Source organism: Varroa destructor, unplaced genomic scaffold (assembly GCF_002443255.2).
Source record: "Varroa destructor unplaced genomic scaffold, Vdes_3.0 BEIS01000001.1, whole genome shotgun sequence".
In the NCBI taxonomy this organism is placed as follows: Eukaryota; Metazoa; Arthropoda; class Arachnida; order Mesostigmata; family Varroidae; genus Varroa; species Varroa destructor.
In genome coordinates this window covers 33,956,470-33,976,504 of record NW_019211454.1, presented here as the reverse complement: position 1 = coordinate 33,976,504, position 20,035 = coordinate 33,956,470, and the positions used below count along the sequence as shown (strand labels likewise).

Here is a 20,035-nt window from a genome sequence, read left to right as displayed (position 1 = left end):
TTAAAAATAGGTAGAAAAAAATTGGGTTCGATTGATGTTTATAAATCAGTGCGGCGACCAACGACGTTTGCGATGACGGCACGGTTTGTCTACAATTGTTTGCCAGAAAACATTCGGAATCAACTGCACGGTCTCTTAAAGCAAACAAGTAAACGATGGAACAGCTTTGCTTTACAAGTCTATCTCGTAATTTTTATTGAACGGACTGCTTTTCTAGATAACAAACCATTAAGAAGTCGTCACTTCGACCATATCGTCACCTCTAGAAACGCTGTGTTTTCCCAATTCAATTGTAACTTGAATAGCTGAACGGAACTTTCGGTCGATTTATCTGTATAATCGAACCGTCGTCATGGCGTCATGTAAGTTGTGGCGATGTATTTCTGTTCTTTTTTAATTTGAAATTATTAAAGTTTCATTGTTTACGTAACTATGCTTATTTCTGATAGTTGCACAAAATATAGAATTCCGCCTTTAGCTCTGCCATTGATAACAACCTTCAAATACGATCAGGGTTGGAAAATTAGATTCGGATCTCATAGAACTAATTCGGTTTTAAATTTGCCTCATTTTAAGAAACAGTTCTATTGCCAATTGCTCAAAAACGTTCGCTGCCGAGTTAGTCTCTGTCTGTTGTATATATAAAAAATCCGCCATGGTGATTATGTACGTAGAGAAGAGTGGCAATCAACAATTTAATTGCCCTCAGGCAAGTGGAATTTCCTTTAGCTCTCATTGTTTAACATGCTACTTATTCACAGAGCACATAACGCTCTGGGCCCATAGAGTTGTTGACTATTCCGTCGTATGGGATTGCGTGCGTAGTGCGCTCTGCACAACGTCAGTCTTCGTCGTCGCCCGGGTCGCTCGTATTCGGCAAAGCCCAGAGAATAGATGTTTATTAATTCCGGATTTCTGTTTATTTTGCGCTTTATTAGCAGCAATCTTTCAGAAGGCACTGTTCGAAATTGTTTGCAATTCTATGTAAACTTACTTTCAAGCTCACCCGCTCATTGACTCGACTTCATAAATTTAGCTGAAATCAAACGACGTTATACCCAAGCGAATTCTCGTATCACCGAGTCGTGGTAGACAGTCTTACGCTACACAAACACGACAAAACACTCCTTTCATGGGCTTCTCGACCCAGTTCTACAGTATTCAGATTGAACAAAGATAGTCGATTATCCAATCGGAGCAGCGTTCCGTATTGGATACAAGTCACTTTCCTAATTAGTATTTCCGTTAAAGTCTTCATGTGCCGTTTTCTCTATTCGGGCTTGTCAATTCTAGCTGTTGCTAGTTAGCAGATGTTGTTATAGGCTATGATCGACCGAGTGGCATCTGACGATCAGGGTGAGGAACGTGTGATTACAATAGCTCGTATCATTTGTTGTAGCTTTCGGCGTTCATTTGGGATAGAAGCAAACGGACTTTCGCCGACTGTCGACCTGCTACTGTCGCGCGATTTGTTGGTGGCTGCTGGGTTGGAGGTGGAAACCCGCAGCTAGATGTTCATATCTTAACGGTGATCGCGACCTCGGCTATACGGCCTTGCTGTGCTAACGAAGCGCGTCATTTTTGCCAAGTGCAAGTCATCGACGTTTTGGACAACGGGACCACATATCGGCTAAGCGGCTACCTCGCCGAAGCCTCGCCCGGATCGGAGCCGCTACGAATGCAGCTACAATAGATCTGCAAGGGTTTGCTTTATCATCTATGGCGAGACAGCAGTTACATTACTGCAGTCATAACAAGGCAGCATGCGGCCAGGTGTGGACGCTAAGTCATATGAGAGAACAGTGCGGGTGAGTCGTGTTTAGAAAAATACGATATCCATGCTGTCACGTGCAAAAGGTATTGCGACCGTCTATCAGAGTAGAGACGAAGTTCTTGAAGGCATACGTACTATAACGTGTGACCAGCTCGTTCTAAATCGAAAATGCATGCAGTCGTTAACAAGATTTAGGTGACGAGAGCGAGCTTCAAGGGTGCCACCAATGAAACGTACGGATATACTACATTCAGCAAACGTTCAACGCCAACACACAGACTGTTACACGAAGTATGACTGCTTCGTTTTAGGTACAGTCTGAAATGGTGACAGTATGGCCTAGAATAGCGTTGTCAACTCTTTAACTCATATGTGCAATTGACTTATCACAATGCCAAGATCAATATGGTATCAGACAAACGAAACATGTTCAGGCGATGAACATAGTCGTGTATGGCCGAGACAAACAGAGACAGCGTGAGTCCAACACGCACATACATTTCTACACCTAATTTCTGCATGCATGCTAATCTATGCACGCAGTAAATTGTCTGCACCTATTTGATACGTGGAGCTATGATGATAGATAAACTCGTCAGAGTTCGCAAGGTTATAGGCCGTATAAAGGGTACCCTGTCACATAGGTAGCGGCGACCTTGTTCCACACTGTGCTTTAATGATTAGCTAATTGAGTGTGATAGTATGCTTAGATGCTTAATCCGCTAAGTCATTGGGGTGTGCTTTCAACGGGGGTAGCTCCACTCGACCGAGACATCGTTCTGGAAAAGCGTAATCGGCTCGAGAAGAAAATTCAATAGAGACCACATTTGAGGGACTCAACAGTCTATGATAATTAGAAGCTCAAAGGTTTAAACAATAATTAAGGAAACGAGGACAGCTTTAAAACACCATTCGAATCTATGAGCTTCGTCATACGGGTTCGGCCGAATAAACATTGTGCCGATTTGACAAAATAACTAAGAATAAGTGCTTGATTCACAGATAGTCAATACTGAGACCTATCTAATCCCGTGTTCTTCATGAGATTATCGGATATCCTGGCCGATGGGATTAGCGAGTGGTTAATTTCAGTACCTTTCCAAGATATATCATACGCCTGGCAACTACCGCCGAGACCTAAAGCTCGGCAGTGAGTGTTTTTCCGTTCACAAATTTATTTGAATAGCTGTTCTTGCCGCGTATTTTGCTATCTGAATATTAAGCTTCAATATTTTTATATGCTGTTTGCCTAAATATCAACAGATGGCCTGAATATGACCAGTATGACCATCGGCTTGAGGAGGCCTTGACCTTATCTCTTATATTTATCCAACAAGGACTTTGCGTTGATTGGAAACAAATCGTTATACGTGTGACAGTGTTAGCCTCTGTAACTGGTCTTTAGCTGTGCTAGAGAATATATATATATTATATACTATTTAGCTATGACTCTGCTAATAAGCCCACACCAACTGTTCAAAGACAAATGGCCCTTACATACAAAATTAAAAATGATCTGCCAGGTTTATTAATAATTCCAATAATGACCGTAGGTCTGGAGAAGGATATTTACTATTATAGATCGGGCTAAAAAAATCTTTCCACTTTGCCCAGTCTCGTGTGGCACTTAGAGATGGATGATGATAAGTTCATTAGTTTCCAAATTGAGCAAAAAACACATACTCTTGTTCTTTTTCTAATGTTTTATCTTTTTCAATCTGTTCTTATCATCTTACTGATAAGCAATCTCGTTGTTCCCTAGGCGGCGATGATAAAAATTTATACCATAAGGGCTGCGGCTTACAATTATATTGATAAATTTACTCATATAGTACAAATCTGATATTCAACCAATAAGTCTATTTTTAGCGAAAAGCGAGTATAGTAGGAGATAGCATAATTGTGATTGATTGGCCACACTATACTGGGAGCGTTATTTCAAAACAAATGATTGTGCATCTAAGCTTAGATTTCCTAGACTAGGTAATCTAGGCTTTCAAATGATTTGTAAAATGGCGCATCGTCCAGAACTCTATAAATCCTCGCAAATTTACAATAGCTTGGGAACTGCCGATAAGGAGCGCTTGTACACAAGTATGTAAAAATGATTGTAATAGAACCAACATTGCGCCAGCTAGAGGGCCGAAAGCCCGTAATCAAAATTACTTCAATTTAGGAGCGACTGCTTGCTTCTTAGAGCCCTGTTCTATCTTATCCCTTAGCCCTTTACGGGCCATTTTTGAATCCCTGTTCTCTATATGGCACCTGTCTTTTGGGTCATACCATAGAAGTGGCAGGGGCAAACGAATGCGGCAAACTGAAGCTTTCTGAGAAACTAGGGCAATTTAGCAAAGCCTTTTCGCAGACTGCCGGTAGATCCCTGATGCGTGGATTCTTCCATTCTGACGCATCAAAGTTTAGAACGAGTTCTCTTATTGAAGCTTGCTTGTTGTTCAGTTCCCCTTTGCTACGTGAGAGTAAGGCCACTTGAGCACTAAGTGGGAGAAGCGGGCCAAATTCTCTCTTCAACAACGAAAAGCTCGTTTTACACGCTGCGGTTCGGCCAGTGGTCGTTAGCGGGCTAAAGGCAAAAGAGCATGAAGCCAGCCTTTCTCTGGAGCTCGTGTGAGCAAACTGATATATATATATATATATATATATATATATATATATAGCAATAAGGTTAAACGGTTGTTAACAACAATCCGGACTCACCTAATGCGATGACAAAGCACATCTTCGCAGGAGGACACCGATCAGTTGCCTCAAGATATAATCTTATTTTCTAGTTTGATCGTTTGACGTCGTCAAATTGTTCGTTCGATGTAACGACACAGAAAATTCCCTATGCACTGTGCTTGCTATTTTCAATGAAATTAGGTCGTAATTCTGCCTGTGAAGATGGCAACAGAGGACACGGTAGGAACGAGTTTGTGATAACTTCGGCAGATGAACTCTGCGCTGGCGACGAGCGTAGGTGAGACGTAGCAGTATAACTTGTTCCTCGTGCTACTGCTCCGAGCACAGTCGACGATACAGTATTTCCCGTTACGTTCCCGTGATTATCGACGCTTTATTATCTCGATAAGCCGATACATGGTCGAACACGGCCGATCACAACATCGATTGTCGCGCGGTGCGCACTATAGCTCAACGTGTATCACACTGAGTTCGGCTTTTCGAGAACTACTAGTTAGTATCAGCACTGCTTGGATGACTATAATGCAGTGACGCTGCAATGGAACTTGTCGATGGAGACGATCCGCGCGCTGTGGCGGGCAGGTGGGCGAGCGCTCCTTTCAGACGATCGGATGCGAGGACTGCTGCGCTGGCGTGTTCAAGGAGCCGACACGGCGCAGTCTGGGTGCGTGCGCGCTAGTGATGCAGCGTCGGCGACAACAGTGATGATATTCGTGTATGTTGATCGCGCGGATTCCATGGATACGCACGGCCGCGGCCGCCATCAGCGTTGCCGCTATGCTGTAGGAGCAGTTACGGCAGCTTGTCATCTTATATAGGAAAGAGAGAAGGCAGAAGCACCACAACATAGTGAGTAAACGCCCATGGAAAGTCAACATACCTCGACATAAAACAACAACCGGGGCAGTAATACGTCAGTGACGACAGGTGCGGCGGAACTACGCAGGCAGTTGGTTACCATTCCCGACCAGTAGCTGCTGTGCGGCCAGTGTGTCAACTGGTGCCCGTCACACACTGTCCACAGGCCGCAGAAACAGTGGCCTCGGCCTTATTGGTACAAGGGAGAAGACTTCACCATCAACAAAAGTAGCCGTTCTATTACCTGTGCTGTTGCGTATGCTGCCCTAGTCGTGCTTGCCGCCGCGTTTCTGGACCACACATAATAATAGAAGGCGAAAGCAATTTTGCTCATTCGAAACTGCCTCTGGACGGTGCTGTCCGCGCAACGAAATCTTCAGACTGTTCGCGCTCACAACGCAACGAAGAAAAGGCATCGTATGGCATAGTATAGACGAGCTCGCAGAGAACAAACGCTTAAATCATATAATGCTGAGCAAATGCTGAATTTTTGCGTGCGGGAAACAAAAATGTGTCGAATGGAGTTTCTGGCGGCCTCGGCAAGTCGATTCCAGCTGATAACTACAAGGGAAGATAAATATGATTGTGAACGGGAAAAAACAAAGGCAATTATTCCTAGTTTTTAGATCAACAAATAAATACCGAGCCAGCTGCGACAATAATGAAAACGCTAAATGAGCATTTTTTACGTGACAGGATAATGTGATATACTGAAACTAGTTAAGTTTAGGTCCGACACATGTACATGGATGCAGAAAAAATCAACTGCTAGCCTTTTTCACAGCAGAATTCATAGAGGATAGCATCGAAAGGAAATAGCTTCAAAAATAAACCTACAAGTTTTTTGATTAGCAAAGTTCTTTGAACTTGCAAGGAAATAAAATCGTCGGTCTTCTCTGCTCACCTATACACTAATTTTCTACTAATTATAAGTTAATTCAGGATATCTGTGAGTACTATACAAGTGCCTTTCATAATTTGTGGATAAGATTAAAAAAAAAAATTGGAAACACGTACAATGGTGGATTAGAACACAGTCCCACATATAAGGCCTGATTATAGCCACAGCCAGCAGTGTTATCGTCGTATAAGATTATGACCTTTTTGACATCGATGAAAAGAGGACCGGTGATGCTAGTAGAAAAGTAAAAGCGTTGAGAAACCCCTGGATGTCGAAGAGTTCGTTACTTATAACAAGTTTGTTATTTAAAAAGTTATTAATTAGTATAGCGAATTACTATTATATAAAACAGCACTTATTGATTATATGTTGCTCGTTAAGACCACAAAGGAAACGCAATACGTAAAAACTGCAAAGAACATGATGTCACCGCAAACGATCAGTACATACAGGTGTACTGCTGATGTCGTGTCGCACATAATCCTAAAGAAACCCTGTATGGAAGCTATTAGTGGATAACAACAACCAGGACAACTCGAGTGAACTAAATACGATTTGTCATAAAAATCTACACATTTTACTTTTTGATGAACATGTACAGTATACATAATTTCTTACAATGTCCTGAGGCGTACGTAAACACATATAAACTGAAACTCTGTGCCTACTTGTTTCACTGTTTGTTGCATGAAAATATTAGTACGTCTACGTGTTGTGTGCTAGCTGCTCGAGACGGGTGGCTTTGTCCTGCGACAGTTTTGCTTACGGCCTACTTGTCGACCAAATTGTTCAAGGTCACAGGTACTGCATATGAAGACATCTTTGTCCTATTTCCAATGAGGAACTTCAGCGGACTCTATACTATCTGACAGAAAAGAGATGTTGATCGAGCGACCTCCAGCGGCTCTTGATAGTTCTCTGGTTTTAGGAATCTCGGCCTCACGAGCAGTGAGTTAATATGAAAAAAAATATCAATAGATAATTTGCTGTTAAAAATATAGTGCTCATAGAAAGAAATGGTCATATATTATGCAAGACGGAGATAATTGGGTTAAGTTTAACTTAATTTGTCATTCAACTAGCTGTTAGTGGCTTCACTTGTGGTGATTTCCGTCACAGTAAAGCGCGGATATTGAGTTTAATACATAAATCCTTTAGAAACTTTTCTATGGCGATACTGCCGCAAACGCGTTCTTCATGAAAGGGACAGATGATGATAACAATGCCTATTATGAAAATGACGTTATATATAGCTTTCCTCAAAAACAATGTCGATGTCTGTCTGTGTCTTGAATGCGCCATTTTTTAGTGTAATGTGGAACTAATATACATTGTTTACTTATTTTTTTTATCTGTATCAATTTTTACGTAACAAGTTCCGTATCCGATCGGTGTTACAGTTAAAATTGTCTAGACTATATTGATTCTAATAAAATTCCACCGAAGCTATCGCAATTAATTTACTTCAATGGAACAAACAAACTCTATGTAACGTGCAGAGATTCTGTAGAACCTATTGTATCCGAGCGTAGACGTCAGCTTTTTGTCAGCTGTTAGGTGCCAAACAAAAAACACCAGTGCCATATGTTCGATCTCACAAACGGCTAGCTTGGCATGCAAAATTTCAGAAATATTTTTATAGGATAGATTTGCCCCGGGCAAGCTTTTGTGTACATTCGATAAGGAAACTACTGCTCTGCAATAATCTCATCTAATTCTAATTCTGGTAGATAAAGGGACGCAAGTATAGAAAATCAGATATTTCGAAAGACAAATGAGCTAGAGCATTCAACTATTCTAGTTGTGTTCACCATTAAAAGCTGTTGCATAGCGTACAACTAATCCTGTCCTTCGTCAGCAAAAGTCGCTTTCGTCAAACCACGAATATTGTTGGGATCGCCGTAAATCGGTTTAGCGACGGCCAAAAAAGGACGAGATGCCATACTAAACTTACTACGAGACACCTAACCGCTCTAAATCGCTCAAGGATTTAAGAGTCACCCCGATAACATCATGTCAAGAGAACAGCTCATATGCATACGTATCTGTACAATTGTCAAGTCCCGCTAAATTAAGATAACACACTACTGTCATCGTTGTGTCCGTTTTCATGTCCTTTCTTTTTTATAGGAGGACCCGTGCGAAGTTAACGAAGATTTCAAAATTCTTCTAGCATTTTTCGTTTTTCTACCGGCATCGGTGACTCCTGATGCGACTAGGAATAGCAAGAATTCAAAAATACGTTTTCCTTCGTTTACTAGAAAACAACGGCAAAAAAGCAAAAGCAACTGGTGGCAAATTTCACTCAACCAAACTCCTGGCCCTACTTAAATCCGGTAAGACGTCGGTCGAGTAACCTTTTGCTATATCGCAACCCTCGATGCAAAGCATGCCGCCGGCCAGGGACCCAGGGGAAAGATTCAAGAATACCCTGAGGAAGTCGGCAGCGAAAGAAATCGAGTAGCCACGAGGGGATTGAGAACGTATCAACACACGAAAAAAGTAGCATCGAAACATACGTCATGGAAACTATATCACTCAGAAGGCATCCAATTTCGCAAGATGAAGGCAGCAGGTTGGGAAGCAAACGGACTGCCAGACGTGAACGACACCTCCCTAAGAAGTAAAAATGGGAGTAAATCCAAAAGTCCGGCGGCAAAAGTGAGGATTGATCTAACAGATCTGGAGCAAAAAGCCGAATAATAAGTTTGCATAGGAAACCGCACGCCGAATAAGCAAGATACGAAACTTAAACAGTTAGGGCCCATTGTTTCTAGATGCGAGTGCCACTCATCGCGTACGAGACGGTAAAAAGACCAGGTTCACCCTGAAGGTCAGCCAGTTTTTCGGAGCTTAACTTTACTCGCACGCTACGGTGAAATGAAAGCGGTCGCATCAGTTTTGGCTGTTTACATTCGTAGGCGAAGAATGATGCAGCTCATTGGAGTGCTTTCTTACGGGAACGAACCTCTTGCTAACACATATAGCACGCCAACGTCATGCCAATGTTACCACTGCTACTAGTTCGCCACTATGATTACTTCTTGCGTAAGCATCTGCGTCTCGAACGTTGCAGAAGAAAATTTGGTACGTCCGGTAACAGCGTCTTTCTTGTATCGTTGCTGTTGTTTGCGTTGATACAACTGCGACGTGATACTGTAGCTACGCAGGTTAGAGGACGTCGTCTGGACGGTCGCACGCTTAGAAGGCTATCCAGGCCCGCCTTCTTCTACAACGCGGTCCTTATCCTCTGTCCCAAAAAATGTCGCAGTTGATGCAGTTGTGGCTGATGTGACTCCAGCTGCAGCGATTCTAAACGTGCTATTGATCTTCTGACCCGGGTTTAACCCGGAAGGCTTTTTACCGCTGAGTTGGCTTCTTCCGCGTTGCTCGACCCAGCACTGTTGACTCCGAGTGGATAGCAGGCCCAGCGCACATTTTATCCTTGGATAAAAGTAGAGGCCATAGCTGCAACCACCGTCGCTTTCTGTGGAGCTTACTGTTTTCACGGTTCACTTCCTGGCCAGGATCTGTGTCAAGAATTTGGACTTCTTGCGTTCTACTAAAAGGCCTGAATCCTGCTATACGTTGCGTTCGTCTGAGTGGTAGACGAGTAGGCACGCTGCCGGATTTTCACGCATTCTCAATGAAGAGTACATCAATTGAGTTATAATTTAGAGGAAGCAGTGTCTGTTATTAGAAGTCCCATAAACCGCCAAAAAGGCAACCCAGTCGTCTACTCTTCTTGGAGAAACTTTCTTGGAAAATGGCAACATGACAATTGAATTTGGAAGGCTCAAAAAATATAATCGTCTGTGCCAATATAGATCGGAAATAATACAGCAGAAATGTTGTCATAGGTACCTTTCTTACAGTACAATGTCCCGACCCCAAATCGGGTACTGTAGTACCCGATTAACTAAATTGCTATGAAGTAATATAGAGATGTTACAGGGGCTCTGTAATTTGTTTAGTCAACGAGTTATAGCAGTAAAACGAACCTCTACCGTGTACATGTAGGATTCGATCTCGAACCGTGACAGTACCCGGCCGGGTAATCGTACTTAGCCATTCGCGAAGGATACGTATAGGAGATAAATAATTTGTTACACGGAAAAAAATTACACGCTTTTTTTGCGACGTTTTGCCATTCCTTTTGGCACTCAGTCCTTCAGGGATCATTGGCGCAGACTATTAATGGACCTATATCAGTTGATACTTTACTTCCGAAGTGATCCATCATTCATCGTATCATAAAAGCAATCTTTCCCATTTGCATCTTGATTGACTTCTCAAATATGTCTCTATTTAAAGAAGAAAATTTTTAATGCGTCAAGCGTACCTGTCTTGCTTGCTGAGCAATAGAGGAAATTATCCCTATGTTAGCGGCTTCAGGTATATAATACATAGCTGTGCAAGAGGCATCACCATCAGAACCTAGTCAAAATGAATTGCCAATGACGAAATAAGTCGGGTTTTTAATAAGTTTTTCACTGTTCTCTTATATAGGTTATTGGAAATACTTTAGACAGGGGAATGACCGAAGCAACTGTTGAGAGAGTTCTCTGAAGCAAATTTTTGGTTTGTGTGTTTTTTATGAACATTATATAACTTCATTAAAATTATCCTGCGTTGCAGCGCTTTGTGTACCGTTCAGTATTGCTATATTATTGGGAAGCAATTTATTTTTCGAAGCTTGTTCCCTACTTGTGAACTAATAATTTACTGTTCAGTCATTTATAAATTTGTAATACAAAATGTTTATTGGATTTTTGCCTTAGAGTTGCAATAGCGATACAGATGTTTTTCTCACCGTCTCAACCTCATCGCTTCAACAATGTCAGAAAGAGTTCATTCGATCAGCCTCAAATAAAGCTGTCTACGAGATATTTATAGATACCGATGCACAGAATGTGTACCGCTAAGTTCAATAATCATGAAGGTTCGTACTGATCAATGGAAACCCGGTAATATTGATAAACAGAAACCCAACCCGGCATAACTAAATTCTACCTTTCGACATAGCTATAATGGACGCGCACGAAAATTTGTCACGTCTGATAACTTTGACGCCGTTCCAGTCAATGGGACCTATCCGAACGTAGTTATATGTTCTGTCGACAATACCCCCTATAAAGAACAGCATTTATTCAGTATTCGATAATTAACTCATACTCGCCTAATTACAGCCAATATACTAATTATATATGACTATTCGAGCAGCCGATCAACTTCAATAAAGTTACAATATTCACATATTGGGATCATATATTTACTCCAATATAACATATTTTGATCATAGCTTTCTGGTTAAACAATTTCAATTTTATTTGTATTTACTTTTCGACATGTTTCTGCTAGTCAAGGCGCGGCATTGATTTAAAACGTTTCAAACATCTTTCGCCTGAAATACAATCGAATAGCCATAACTGTCATACACTGTTTGTAGCCTTCGTATTTCCAGTAGCAGCTGTCATGAGAAAGCAGCCTAAAATAAAAACGTAGGAAAAGTACGTCTGAAAAAAAGGCTAAAAATGTATCATATTTTATAAAGATCCTTCAATACTATGGAGTTTGCAAGAATGATATGTCTTGCCTAATCAGCCAAGCCAAATTCCTTTAGTAAACAGCTAATAAAACGCAAAATACGTTTCCGTTAGACATGAAAATTCATCAACGTATGACGGAATAGGCTATCGTCTTTGCGCCTGAAAAATATTTACGTTTTTAAAGTGTCATTACTATAGAAAGAGAGATCAAGCATCTTTTTTTGTTTGAAAAGTCCAATGGCGCTGAACGGGATGTATCCCATACTGACCCAACGCCTTAGGAGACACCGAGCAGCGATCACAGGACTTCGTTTCCCAGTACCACACCAACAATAATAGCAGCATCAGAAACAGCAGCTCGGGTCAACGATGAAGCCGGCAGAAGCAGTATCGAAACTGAATCTGCACAACAGACAGCAATGGCGGCGCTCATTGTGAGTCCCAGCCGAATGGTCAATGAGGAACTACAGGGCGGTCCAGTCGAAGTTGGAAAAAATCAGGCCGCTTCCGAACGGGACTACCCCCACAATACGGCTACAGTGGCATTGTCGAAAGCAAATAGATGAAGAGAGCTATCGCGAAATAAGGAAACGGGCCTTCAGATACCATTGACGACTCTATCGTTACTTGACCTTGCGGCCGCCGCTACTATCATCCACTTTCGCTTTGCAGTGGAACTGGAAAGACAGTAGGATCAGGAGGCCGGCTATGCGAACAGTCAGAGGGGAGCTTAATGCGATAGCTAATGCTAAGCCAGCATGTCATGTACATGCTCGATTTGGTCGAGAAAAGCAGTTAAAACGTTGGCGGGGCCTAAGCTGGTCCGGATTTAACTGACCATGGCACTTAATTAGGTCATAGACAGGTACGCACACGCCTATGGCCACCCATTCCATGGGATTGACGCTGAGAGTACACGTGTGAGTCTATTGTCATGTAGTACGTTCACTGAGGGCATTCGCTCATTGAACTTATAGCGTTCGGGTTTATGAGCTTCTAAGTCGAGAGCCGTATAACACCGCGATTAGGGCATCGGCATATACTTAATTAATTCAAAAAAGCGCCAACAGTTTATAGAAATATAGGACCGAAGTATGACGTCAAATTATGGTCTAATCCAACACCGGTTGAGCAAGGTCAGATGGAATAGGAAATCTGGTTTTAAATTTGTCGGATTTTATTAATGTTCATGCTATTTAGGATTAATCCTTATATAGTTCAGGGTATAGACGCTCTTGACATAAACGCACGACGAACATATAGTGATGGTACGCGTCATCGCTAACATTTAAAGCTATGAAATTAAATAAAATGGGAAATAATTTTCTGTCTGGACAGATGAGTATCGGCTAGTCCTAGAATCAAAGTAGAACCTATATGGTACGGCGTAAATGCTCGACTGCACATTCGTTCATTGACATGCTTAGCATCAGCTTAAGTTTTTTGCATTAGTTTGGCAGAACTTAAGCCATAGTTTCTGGTTAATTGTCGGTCGAGGGATTCGCGTTCATCTATCCCTTCTCGGTGCAGCTCAAACTATAAAATTACGAAGCTAAGATCAATAGAAAAATAAAACCGAATTCAGATGATTTTTTTTAGTGCTATACGTATGTTTAGTTATGAGTTTTACAAAAACATCTTTTCTGATAATGCACTTTTGATGAAATCTGCTGAAATCTATATACGATACCTTAAATAGGAGCAAGCCTAGTATACATAAAAACCATCGAAGTAGGACAAAATAATTTAACAAATTTCTGCTAAGTGATTGAATAAAGTAGGTAATAGTATCTGAGAACGAACGCCATCACTTTGCATTGAATCTTGAACCTACATACGATTTATAACATACATTTACTGAAAATGTTCGATAAATATAAAATCTAGCGTTTTTATATTTATCGAATATATTTGTCGAATATTTAGCGAGCTTATTAGCGAGATAAGTCTAGCATTTCTGTGCCATATGCGCTTCACAGTAGCTATTGACAGTAACTCTCTTACTGACAGAATCCTAGCTACGGTGTATAACCCACGCGGTCATTCTTAATAGAATTTCTAAATAATACACTTGATTTTTTCACTTGTCGAAATTTATAAGAATAGGCTTTTACCTCAACATCGGAGCCTACGGCGGAGGTCTGTTTTTTTAAGTAATACAACCAAAGTCAAAAATTACTGCACATTCTCTTCATATATACGGCCCTCCGCACAAAGATAGGATGCGTTATTCCGTTTGTTAAGGAAAAGGTATAATATGAAGAAAAAAATTCTTCTCTAGGCAAATCTTAAATGTTTCGAGTTCTACTGTCATTATTTAAGTTATCAGGCATTGCTTTTCACGGCTGACATTTTCCCGCTACGAAACGGAGCGTATCTACGCTCGCATTCGAGTCCAGACAACCACGCGTCCCTATATTTTGAAAGCAAACACATTACCACTGTACTGTCACGGAATAATCTACTCGTGGCCTGTTTCTAGACAAATCAACTTAATCTGAAACGATGATTGATAAGAGGATATGTATAACATCGACAATCTTCAAAACAATGGCCTAGTTAGGTTATCCGATAATCCACTAAAGTATAGCCATTACAACCGTCAAGATGGAATGTTCTCCGAAAAAACGATAAACATAACATTCTTCCATGTCGTTTGCAATTAAATTCGGGAAACGACAGACTAGCGAACCTGATTGGCGAGCAGGTAGGTGAGCGGAACGACAAAATGGCCTTACTCTTTTAGCCAGAATAGTTATGTAGAATATGTCGGGGGAAGATAGTAACAAGGGAATTGAAATGAAACTAGGCAAGAGGTATGAGATCACGATGGGCCTTCCAATATCATAGAAGAGGTCGTAACAGGACATGCAGGCTCCATCGAATAGGTTGGACCATATGCGGACGCGCAACGTTAAATGTCTGTAAGGATGAATCGGCAGCAGAAAAATGCAAAATAAGTTATTTGCCAAGACCATTGATGTAAATCTTAATATATACAGTTATAAAGTTCTTTTGGTAACAACCGAATTTTTCAAAGCAGTGCGAAGTTGACCGTACGCTTAATGGTGAGAAAATCGTCACTTTTTTTTTGAATGAAATACAGCAGGGAAAATCAACTACTAGCTGCAGCTGAAGGAGCTTTGCTGATGTCCGATCCCCTATCCTTCGTAAAATTCGGAAGCCCGGCCACACTAATGGGCGCACCGTTATACGAGCCACGTACGTTTGCCCCTATAACCGACCCCCTCTTCGACAACATTTCCTGCTATCATGGAGCCTGGCGACATATCGTCTTCGATATCCTTTAGCTTATGGATTTAATGGGCCAGGAAATACGGACGTTTCTGTTTAACTTAATCAGGTGATCTCTTGTAAGAAGCTAGAAAGCCTAAGCTGCAGCCTATCCAACAATTAATCAAGCGCCGTAGCAGTGATAAACAAATACAAACAGATACTTTGTAAATAGTTGTCGATTCTCTATGTAATGCTCTCAATTTATCCGATGCCGATCTTACAGGCGATTATTGAGTTTTAAAGATGCATACAAAACGTAATTGTTCAATTGTATATATTCAATTGCAGATCACTGCGACTATAGCAAGCGTATTTGGTTTCCGGGAAGTAAAAAGAAAAGAAAATAGGCATTATATTTTACCTATGGCACCCATCTTCCTAAAAATAATAACATCGTAATAACAATAATCGTGCGCAAACTGTGTAGCGTTATCATTTTCTTCATAGCGACATTTTTTTCTCTACTAGTGAATGACAAATGTGTCGTACAATGTAGTAGACCCAACGTAGCTGTAGTCCGACTAGTAGTCGATGTCTATCCAAGTCTGAGTAACCTACAATTCGGTGACTTAAGATAGAAAAGTATGATGTGAGACTGGGTAACGACACGGTCGTCATAATGGCGTAATACTGTCAGCAGTAATTTGCCGAGACCCTTCATGAGTGAGGCCCGATGCGTTCGTGTGCGATTTCACTTGCGCTGCTATTTAGGCATTCGCGGAGTAAAGAAAACAAGTATCCTGGACAACAATGGGCGAGATATTGGTATTTCGTAAAATCCTTTCGTGACATCCTGTCAAACACTCCTCTTAATCTCTCGTTCACAGGACGAACATAAGGCATCGTCACTGCTGCCAATAGGCCGTCAGTGAGCAGTGTTGAACGGTGGCTTTTGCGAATTTTATTTTGGATTGGTTACCTCTTGAAGCCTGCACACTAAGTGCTCGATGTTTGTGCGCGGGCAAGTGATGCTGCACGGCGTGTTGTGGCATGGGGCCTACGGATTCTTGTTGTTTCTTTTAACTATCTCCCACCCTGCTAAATGGGACCGTCCTCACTTCTGAAGTGGTTGAAGCTATTTGTTCTATTTCGCGCTCCCGTGCATAGAGGCCAGCTGTCTGTGATAATATAAGAAGAATACGGCAACGCCAATAGCACTTTCCTTTCTGGTTCTCTGTTCTATTGCTACGATGTTTTTACGTGTGCGTAATGCATCAACTCTGCGGATATATAGTTTCACCGAACAAACGCAAGCATCGCCATTTCGTTCCTATACGACAACACACGCCAAGCAGAGATATAATAATCACCGGAAACTGACTAATCAGCAACCGCACCATAGACGTCGCTTGGTGACGGTGAAGATGACTGGTTACTTTACTAGTCCATGTCATTTTATATCATTATTGGTATTCCTATCAGTCTGCCACTGTACACAAATCGACAGCATTTCTTTGCTCTTCGCCTCCACTTAAGTGACGATTAGAACTTATTGTTACTGCTCATCATTGCATACAGCCGAACAACGTCCTCTTTTCGATCCTGACGTAGCGCTATGAATTGCCACTTTTACGTTCAACTAGGACGCGAGGCAGACGCCAATAGTTGGAACTCTTTCAGAACTGGGCGCGATTATATGGCATTCACTAAATAAATTATGTTATCGTGCGGGAAAGAGGGATATTTGACAATAATAATAATAAGCGATAATAATTATATCGCGTCAGCCGATACCCGCTCGCCTTTCACTTATGCCCGGGTCTTCTATGTGCACTTGTCATCAATTTATGTATCTTATGGGTAGGTCAAGCAAGGTAAAGCTGTAGTTATTATCGTTAACTAGGACGAAGGCAAATGTGTTGTAGCAGGAGACGGGAAAGCTGACAGCCGTTAGTTGCTAAGTGATTGTATTCCCACCATTACTATCCATGATTAATGAAGCAGAGGTGGAAAAGTATCACGTGCGCGCACGCGCGCAGTCGTTCCATTGCACGTACACGTGCTGATCTCCGGATGTCGCTGCTATTTGCCGGTGTCGGCGAGTCGGCTCAGCTTGGTGATGGGGACAAGAAGAGTAAGGCGAGATGCAGGGAGACACGAGAGACGAGTCTGGGGAATCCTCGAGATGGGCATCAAAGTCGATACATCCGTTCCGCCATCCATGGCTTGGGATCAGGACAAAGTGTGCTGTGATTACGCTGTCCTGTGTATCGGTACGAACCATCTAATTGATACTACTAGAAAACCTAAAATTGAAAATGCAACCTAACAAGGCTGGAGAGTTTGAACAGCAAGACAGAGACAATGAAAAATTACTCGAAAATTACTGTTGTTAAACGCACACGTGCATTTGCGTATGACTGTTTAGTGTCGGTCGCAATAACTAAACCGTAAAACAGTGGTAGCTGTGGCGGCTGAGATATGAGATGATAATAATAGCAAACAGCATAACACCAACGGTGGTCTCGGTGCCATTTTCTTCGTCCTTAAATACAAAGTCGAACGAATCAAAAGATTTCTAGCAAACTTGCCCTTTTCTATGGAATAGTCGACCAGACGGACGGAACTGGTTGACAACTTCACCAGTCGTGGGCCTCGAGCCCAGATCCCGCCGGCGAGAACGGGCTTTTAATTCATCCATACCGTTCTATCGTTTTACTTTTACTCTGTTTCGTTGCCGTTGATCTAAATCTTCACGGTAGATTATTATAGATATTATTGTTTGAAGACATTCTTACGGCGATTTGCTTTCGATATAGCTCTGAAACAGTTTTGGCGGGGGTGCAGGTTCTCCTTGAGGAACGGCGTTGCGCTGCTGGCGGACCAGCGAAGCGATTTTTTCAGCTTAGTTGGCCAAGTCTAATGAAAATTATTTGCATATATTTTGCCTTTTTTTTTTTTTTCAATCTTACTTTTATGTGCATCTGACTCAAACTGCCATTCCGTGCAGCATATGTGCCTGCTTACCTCCTGTGCTCACTATCTTTTTTCATTCGATAATTATTTCGTTTTCGTTAAGTGGAAATGTTGAATGAACGAGATGTTTTTTTTTCGCTACGCAGTCGAGAATACGGTCGGACGCCGTCGAATAAGCCAACGTGTGTTTGCTTCAGACCGTCATTTATGAGACTTCAAACCGTAGATGAAGCGGACAGATGTTGTTTGGAGAAGCAATCAAGGTGGAACGAATGTTTATGATTGCTGAAGCTTCCCCTCCACAGCCATTCGGCACGTGAACCATTTCACTAGAGACAATAACTTTCGGTTTGTTGTTATTACGCTCTCATCTTACGTCAACTAGTTTTTTAATTTTCAAGATTGGCATCGCCTTAGTCCCGAACCGTGTTATTTCGAGTCTCTACGTACACGTACACACGCGCATGTATGCTGTTCGAAGGCTTGCGTACAGCAAGATATATTTAACGAAATAGACGGAGAATTATTGCGAGCGAATTCTAGGGCAGAGATTTCAATAAGTACCACTTATATGCATTGAACGGAAAGCCAGAAGACGATAGCATATTTATATTTGGATAGATGGTACACAAATCTATCGACTTATTCACCGAGGTATCGAAGTATTTATGAAATCGTCACACGCTGATAACGACTGCATAGTTAGAGACAATTGCAAGAATATTCGTAATGGTCACAAGGTTGTCACAGTGAGTTTGTGTCCATGGCACCGATGTGCGTTCCTTCATTTTTTTTTTCATCCGACCACATTTCATTGCCTCTGGGGTAGCCATTTTTGGTAATACTCCGAAATCGTTGCCAAATTCATAATCTCTCAAGGAATTTATGAAGATATAAAGGCATCGGTTAAGGTAAGCTGCGATGATAATACAACTATCAATCATACGTATCGGCGTATCGATAAACTGAATAAAGTAAGATAAAAGTGGCGGATAACATGTGCGTTTTGCTTGAACACTATGGGTATTTCGTTCATCATAATTTAAAAGTGTTCTTTTCTTGCAAAGTTCCCCGTCGGCTCGACTCTGTACTAGCCCAGCGTCTTTCGTTTCTGGAAGTTGGCTTACATACGTCTCTCCAGTATGCGTATGTCTGTGAAAAAAAAAACAAGGGACAACTTCAGTCTGTTTCGGCCACACTTAATTTTCCTCTATAAAATGATACTGCCAGCTGGCTATATGGGCATCCTTGGCAGCCTATAGAGATATTATTATTTAGAACATTTATAAGATGCATAGATAACATTATATTATTCGTACTTATAGCAGTCAAGGAAAGATGTTGAAACCGATATCCTAATCACACCTAACTACATACGCTTAATAATATTTCTAACAACGTACGACCGCTACTATATTCTAATAAAACAGGAACGAAGGTGATGATGTTGACATGATGGATAAATTATGTCTCTGCAAGTCTAAGAGAGGCGCTTATCGTGAAATACTTCGGCACCAGACAAAGTTCCTGAATTTCGCTTTTGATGGACCGAACAATCCTCTAGCGTTGGTTACGTAGCACTGAATAGGTGTTTAGTTATCTCTGCTTGTATTTGTATGGCCTCAATATAACACCGACGATATGAATCGTTCAGCGCGAAATGACTCACTACGAGTCTTCTGCGAAACGTACGGAAATCGACGTTTTCATTTTTGATGGTGTGAAACCATAAAAATCTAGTATATATATTCAATGGATGCTTAGCTTGCAGAGACTCGGCTTGAAGCTAGCTGGTTCGTCTGGCAATGGTTCACCTGCAGTTTTTGCGAACTCAAAAAAATCTTCACACAAATCGAGTAAGATTTAGTTGGCAGACTGTGTAATATGAAAAACCATACGGACAGTATTATACAGAAATAACATAACACGGTAGTTACACAATCAAATTATTAGCCTTAACTTGAGGCTTCTAAGTAATTATAAAGGTTCCGAATTCGAGACTACTGGGCTTAATCGGTCCGAATGGCTGGCTAACTGCAA

At 41.5% G+C, this 20,035-nt stretch overlaps 1 protein-coding gene and 1 long non-coding RNA gene across 3 annotated transcripts in view; one reads left to right on the top strand and one right to left on the bottom strand.

Annotated features, from left to right (window-relative positions):
- Positions 1–5,638, bottom strand: part of LOC111248554 (uncharacterized) — a 51,399-nt gene extending 45,761 nt beyond the window's left edge. Inside the window, exon 1 of one of the 2 annotated variants that reach the window (XM_086991104.1) lies at positions 4,490–5,638. Coding sequence is in view for 1 of the 2 variants with exons in the window: in XM_022801042.2 (XP_022656777.1) it covers positions 4,490–4,511 (22 nt within the window). In the remaining variant the exon portion in view is untranslated. The remainder of the gene's footprint in view (positions 1–4,489) is intronic. The other variant, XM_022801042.2, reaches the window with a different exon arrangement.
- LOC147758550 (uncharacterized) overlaps positions 1–20,035 on the top strand; it is a 46,659-nt gene that overhangs the window by 19,181 nt on the left and 7,443 nt on the right. The window lies entirely within an intron of this gene.